We start from the raw sequence: 7,261 nt of genomic DNA on the forward strand, positions 1-7,261 counted from the left end.
ATATATATTTGTCGATTTAGTCAGATATAAAAATACAGAATTTTTTATCTTCTGAACAAACACAAATACTGATGTACATGGATGTTTCACAACAACACACACAACCTCATATGATCCTCTTGCCCTTCATTCCCTATTATTAAAATAAAAAGAGTGAGATGAAGGACATTAAGATGAATAATACTGTGAGGTAAAGTTCATACATGGTAATCAGCAGTTAGAATACAGTCAGAGCACCAGCTAAACACACATTACACAGCTCTGTAAACTCATATGTCAGTTATTTAAATCTAAGCCCTGTAACAGTTTCTCTCAGTGGATAAAGCAGCACTGTGGCCATCGTGTCTAACATTGTTAGACACAATCATTTCCACCCTGTTGATCAGAGCCACAGGTGAGCTGTGTTTACTTCAGTTCTCACAGTTCTCACAGATTTAAAGATCTCATCTTCAGGGAGATTTAGACTGATTTAGACTGGCCATAGTTTTCTACAGTTTTGTCATAAAAACAATAATCTGTTTATTTTTTTCTGCTTGTGTCATTGTCATGCAGAGTCCTCATTTAAATGTTAAATGCAGCTAAATTGGTTTCATATTATTAAACACATTAATGCCAAACTTTTGAACAGAGATTCCAGACATTTGGACTGTAATGTTCATCACAGTAAGGAGGGAAAACGCTCTGTGATTTTCTGTTCACAGTGACGTCAAGCTCTCTCACACTGATACTGCAGGTTTTCCCTTAATACCGCTCGGTGTAGATGTCCTTAATGGCAGGGAAGCTTGACCCACTGATCGAGTGGTCACTGTCCGCTGCAGTGTTTATCTGCCTGAGATGTAAAACATTCACATTAAGACTCAGAGATTCATAATAAAGAGGATCAAATAATAATTCATTTGTTTTTAAAGGTCATTTCATATGACATAGAAATCTTCTGCTTAGTGCTGTAGCATAAATATAAATGCAGAAATCCCTGAGAAAGAATCTATAAAGTTCTAGATTCATGCGTCCAGCAAAACGTCTGCCTTACCAGATTTTCTCCTCCTCTTCCACACAAACACTCCAGCAACAATGACAAGGAGAAGAGCAAGAACAAGCCCGACTGCAATTCCAGTATTGAACCCGTGATCTCCAGTAGTGGCGTCCGCAGATCCTCCACCTGAAAAAGATTAGTGTAAGACTGACCTGCTGACCTTATCAGTGATGTGTTAAAGCTGAAATATTTTGTAATGTTTATTTCTCTCACCTCTGAGTTCAGACACCAGCAGCACCACCTTCTTCTCCAGGCTGCTGTGCTTAATGATGCAGGTGTAGTTGTGTTTGTTCAGCTCCTCAGGTGAGACAGTCAGAACGCTCCTCTTCTGGAAGGTTCCATCCTGGTTGGGTAGCGTCTCTCTGAGCTCCACGTCCTCATGCAGATCCTCTCCATTCTTCTGCCAGGAGATCATCACTGCTTTGGGGAAGAAACCTGTAGCATGACACACCACTGGAGAAGAAGAGTCCTTCTGGAACAGAGACGCCTCAGGAGGGACTGGAGAGAGAGAGAGAGAGAGAGAGAGAGAGAGAGAGAGAGAGAGAGAGAGACTTAACACAACTTCAGTCCATCAATATAATTACACCTTTCTCACAACAGATCCATCCAGATATATAAAGTTAAAACATGGTTAAAACTTCAAGACTAGGAGAAAATCATCATGAACACAGCACAGTACATCACTCTGTCCCCACACATCAATGAACACCTCTACCTGGTCTACCAGCCTATAATATTCAGGTGGGCCACATGTCTGCCTGTAGCTATTGCCCAATGAATAATCCTCCACTGTAGATCGGCTGAACGCTTCTCTATAGGGGGTTTATACAGGGACCTCCACCTGTCCCTCAGGAGGAAGTCTGGCCTGAACAACTCCAGCCACTGTACCACTCTCTGATGCCTCAGATCAGTCTGGTATGCAACTTTGACACAGGCATAGTACAGATGTTCCTGTTGGAACTCTCTCCTCCCCTGGATCCACCTGAACCGCCAATGTGACCTCCATGCCAGGAGCAGAAAGCCCTGTTGCTTGCTGTCTCTGTATCCCACTTCTTTCCACCAGCTCTCTATAACACCCAGGAAAGGCTGATTTTACTTCTTCCAGCAGTCTAGAGATCACTCTTCATGACTGTAGTCTGGTCACCTCCCTGAGTTCTATGGGTGATTTCCACCCATTAACACCCATGCAGTGCCCCAGCTTTGTGCACCCTTTCCTCTCGAGGCATGCTCTCACGCTAGCTGAGGACAACAGTTTGGTTTGTATCAATGGGTTATGCAGTAATGGTTCTTCTAGTATCCACTCTGTCAAACTTTGAACATCTCTGGACACCTCAAAAACCATCTTCCAGACTAGGAGAAGAGATTGGTAAAAAGAAGTGAGACCAGACAGACTGACTTCAGCCAGTCTTATCCAGAACAGCAGAAGGTCATATCCCAAACTCCCTGCCCTGTGCGGGATTTTACTGGCTGTTTGAGTCCACAGTAGATCTCTCTGGTAAAGCAGATGGGTCCAATGTTGTCCACTCCAAAAGAAATCTACCACTTTCTTCTGTAATCTTCCAATCAGCTCCTCAGGAGGCTCCAACACCACTGTCCTGTGCCACAATGTAGAGGCAGCGAAGGTATTCACTACCAGCACTCTCCCCCTGTACGACAACAGCGGTAATAGCCAATTCCATTTAGACAACCAGGCCGATACCTTCTCCACCATACCCTCCCAGTTTTCCCAATTATTCCCTAAAAACACAACTAAAACCTTTAAACCCTCTCTTCCCCATATCAGCCCTCCTGGATGTTGAGGAAGTTCTGTGTCTGCCCAAAGACCAATCAAATACCCTTCACATTTACCCCAATTCACTTTTGCAGATGATGCTTTTTCATAAATCTCCAAACTTCTCTTAAGTACCTCAACATCTCCCTGAGCAGTGATCAAAACTGTGACACCATCTGCATAAGCAGACAAAGAAACACAAGTCCCATGGGGGTCTTTTGTTATAGGTATCCCCTTATGATCTTGTCTCAGCCTACATAATAAGGGTTCAATCACAATACTATACAGCTGACCCAACAAGGGACAGCCCTGCCGTATACCTCTCTGTACTGGCACCTTCACACTCAAAGCTTTTTCTTAATCAAGTGATAAAATCCCTAATCTATCATTATTCATTAAACGCAAATCAATTACATCCCTCAAAAAGAACAAATTATCCATAATCGTTCTCTCTGGCGCACAATATGTTTGATCTTTACAGATCACAGTGTCTAAATAACATTTCAATCTATTAGCCAAACACTTTGACCATATTTTATAGTCCACACTGAGCAGTGAAACAGGTCTCCAGTTCTTTAAAAGACCCAGATCTCCCTTCTTAGGTAGGAGGGACAAAACGGCCCTCCGACAATTAGTAGGGAGCAAACCAGTCTGTAAGAATTCCAGTGCCACCTCATAAAAATCCTGTCCCAAATCTGTCCAAAACGTTAATAAAATTCAGCTGGTAGTCCATCCATCCCCGGGGATCAACCAGCAGACAGTTGCTTCACCGCCGCTGTAAGTTCTTCAACCGTAATATCAACATCCAGCTTCTTCCTCTGACCTGGACTCAACTGTGGAAGGTCTTGAAGGTGGTCTGCAGCGCTGTCAGAGTCACAGTCCTTAGCACCATACAGTTCTGCATAGTACTGCACCACCAGCCTCCTCATCTCAGCAGGGTCGGACGTCAAGGTCCCATTGGTGTGCCTTAAAAATGTCATCTGCTTCTGTTGTACAGTCTTTCTTTCTAGATTAGAAAAGTAGGCACTAAGCACATCAATGTCCTTAATCGAGCTAATCCTCGCCCGTATTAAAGCCCCTTTCACCTGCTCTTGTAAATAGAATCCCAACTCTTTGTGCTGAGTAACCTTGGCAGAAAATTCTGATATGTGCCTTTCCTACATCCCACCACTGATCTAAGTTTTCAAAAACAGTGCTTCTGAGCTTTCCACTTATACCAAAAAAGCGCAAATTTACCACAAAAAAACGGTCTTGTAATAATTTAACATTAAAATGCCAGTAGCAATTTGCATGTGTTGTAGCCATTACGCTTATTTCCACAGTGACCATATGATGATCGGAAAACCCCACAGAGATTACCCCTGCTCTCACCACCCTGTTGTTAAAACCTTTGCTTACATAAAACCTATCCAACCTAGCTCCACACTCTCTGGAATCACCTACCTTTAAACATGTGTACTGCCTCACTCCCTCATTTTTATCTCTCCATACATCCATTAAACCATATTCACAGACTAAACTAGCAAGTTTATTACTAGACTGACTATATGGTTCCTCCCCATTCCTGTCAATTGTGAACTGTGTAGTGCAGTTCCAGTCCCCTCCCATTACCACATACATATCTGCATCACTATATCCTAAAAGAAAATGGTGTAAATTCCAGAAGACCTCCAAGTGCTTAGTGCCCTTAGTTGGTGCATTATATTAAAAAAAAAAAGTTTCATTGTCACTATCAGAATGGGTTTCTTATAAAAATGATATCAATTTGCTAATCATCTCTGAGAGCATTTCTAATTTGCTCCTCATTCATATTTAAACCCCTTGTGCAGTGTGTGCATATCTATTTTTTCAGTGAAACAGGGCCTCTACCCCTCCGTAATTTAGTTTTGAATTTTTTCAGACGAACACCTTTTTTCACTCAAGGCATCGTATCCAGTCCACTGAATTCGCACTACTGAAGAGACACATATATTAACATCCGGGAAAAAGTCCCTCACATCGACTGCTCTTCCAAAAGTCTCATCCAAGAATGAGTTTATTTCTTGGAGAGAATAAAGATCAGCTTCTTCTGACTGAGACCCCAATTCAGAAATACCAGAAAGCACAGAACATGTATCCTCATCACCCAATTCCTCTTCACCAGCTGCTACGTCTTCTACTGGGGTTTCTGTTATAACTTTCTCCTGCAAAGCTCCACGGTCTAAGCTCAACTGTGTCTCTCCATCTCCCATCTCTTAAACCCCCGTTTACTAGTCCCAGGCACCTGTGACTCATGCAGCACAGGATCTGCCCCCCTAACCTCACGAACAGTCTCCTCCCCACTCCTCTTGCTAGCTGCTCCCTCCACAGAGCTACCGCTAAGCCCAGCAGCGACCCAGTAGGATAAGCGGTTTAGATGATGTGTGTGTGAATTAAACTGAACTGAAATCACAGCCTGTATTCTTACCAGTTTATTAAAAGGATAAAGCTAAACACAAACGCGTCTCTCACTGTAGTGACTCCTACACACACACACACACACACACACACACACAAATGCCCCCCTGCTGGTCAAAACTGGTGTAACATATGAGGCAATTTTTATTTTTAGTGTGCTGTTCATTATCAGAGTGTCTGTTGTATTAATGAATCTGTGTCAGTGTTAAGTGGAATGACGTTTCTCCTCCACATCAGGAGATCAGATCACTGTACCTTTCCTCTCCAGACTGGATCTGCCGTATGCCACATACTTCAGTAACCATGCAGTGCATTCATTCTCCAGGTAGGCTTTAACATGAAGAGCTTCATCTTCACTCTCCCACCTCTCTTTGGTAATAACAGCTTTAGGATGAGCTGCAGTCCAGGTTTCAGTGTTCAGATCCAGACTGAGGAAGTCTTCTCCATCATAGCCGTACAGCCAGAATCCTCTAATAGTGCCATCATCATCCAGCTCACAGCCGTACATCTGCTGCAGTGTGTGAACTCCTACACACACACACACACACACACACAAACAACATATGAGGTGTAACATATGAGGCAATTTTATTTATTTATTTTTTGGCTGAAATTGTACAAGTGATGCTAGAAGTATTTTTAACTGTTTTTGGTGTTTTATACTGGCAGAAAAAATAAATAATGTGGAATTTATTTTAAACTTTTTTTTAATCGTATCCTTCAGAGCTTCCATAGTAGATTCACCTTGAATGTGGTTGAAGCGCTTCATTAGATTAGCCACATCATGTTTGAACTTGTCCTGATGATCCTGACTGGTCTGTGTCTCTTCATTCCAGTAATCTTCATCCTCATTCTTCTCAATCCACTCAGTCTTTGGGATCTTCTTCATGATGTTACTGTCATAGTAAACAAACTGCTCTCCATCCAGCAGACCAACAACGGTGAACTCTGGGAAATGAAGTCGTGCTGTGACTGCAGTGTAATGGTACTGCAGAGAGTGTGTGGCTGTAAAGAAAAAAACCATATATTTCACCATACAGTCCATACATACTTAGCTGAGGTCAAGCTTAAGATGTCCACCCTGTCATGGTGAAATAACAATTAAAATAATTGTACAAGGTCGTCTTGAACATTTAAACATGTCTACAATTGTAAGTCAAGCATGTATTCATCACTTTAGATAAACTTGCCCGCCCTGTCATTGTCCACCAATAGGATAGACACTGGCAGAATACAGTGGACATGCCTTTTCTTTGTTGTTATTGTTGTGTTTAATAAATAATAGTTCCTATTAACTGTTAAACGATTGATGTTACAGAGGCAGAGATTTTTTGCAAGGCTTTAAAACAGTCACTCATCACACTATGAAAAGGGCACTTACATAGTCAGCATAAGCAAAACACAGACACACTCACTCACTCACTTAATCACTCACTCACCCACTGACTCACTCACCCACTGACTTACTCACTCAATCACTCACTCACTCACTCACTCACCCAAAGCCACTCCCATCTGTCATGACCTTGTCCACCTTCATGTTTTATTAAAATAAATTAGCAATTCTTTACAGGTAAACAAACCATTATAATTGATTTACTGTACATAAGAGTGGGTCAAGTCATTTATTTTAACTTACAGTAGACTCAGCATCAAAACAGCAACTCTAAAGCTACACTCTTAACATTGGTAAAGACAAGGTTCTTTATAAACCACAAACACTCAAAGAACCATTCCATGCTTAAATCGTTCTTTGCATGGTGAAATCATGCCTCAGATTGATGGAGAACGTGTAGTACATTGTTCTACAGCCCTGTTTCCAAAAAAGTTGGGACTTAATCATTTAAACCTCATGGTTAATAAATTGAAAATAGTAAAATGACAACGTTTCATTATTTAAAAAAAAATCTATGCCCATTTTGAATTTAATGTCAGCAACACATTTAAAAAAAGTTGGGACGAGGAAACAAAAGAAGTTGTTCATCACTCTGTGAAAGGCTGTACGATCAAACAGTGCAACA

General features: G+C 41.6%; 1 protein-coding gene across 1 annotated transcript; it reads right to left on the reverse strand.

Moving 5' to 3' along the window:
• Window positions 1-494: 494 nt before the first annotated feature.
• Window positions 495-6,264, reverse strand: LOC118803959 (BOLA class I histocompatibility antigen, alpha chain BL3-7-like). Its single transcript, XM_036564510.1, has 5 exons — window positions 5,985-6,264; window positions 5,496-5,768; window positions 1,247-1,531; window positions 1,031-1,159; window positions 495-829 (listed from the first exon to the last, which is right to left on the reverse strand). The coding sequence occupies exons 1-5, from the start codon at window positions 6,262-6,264 to the stop codon at window positions 822-824; spliced, it is 975 nt and encodes a 324-aa protein (XP_036420403.1). The 3' UTR covers window positions 495-821.
• Window positions 6,265-7,261: the final 997 nt, after the last annotated feature.

The sequence above is a fragment of the Colossoma macropomum genome, unplaced genomic scaffold, assembly GCF_904425465.1.
Source record: "Colossoma macropomum unplaced genomic scaffold, Colossoma_macropomum, whole genome shotgun sequence".
Classification (NCBI taxonomy): Eukaryota; Metazoa; Chordata; class Actinopteri; order Characiformes; family Serrasalmidae; genus Colossoma; species Colossoma macropomum.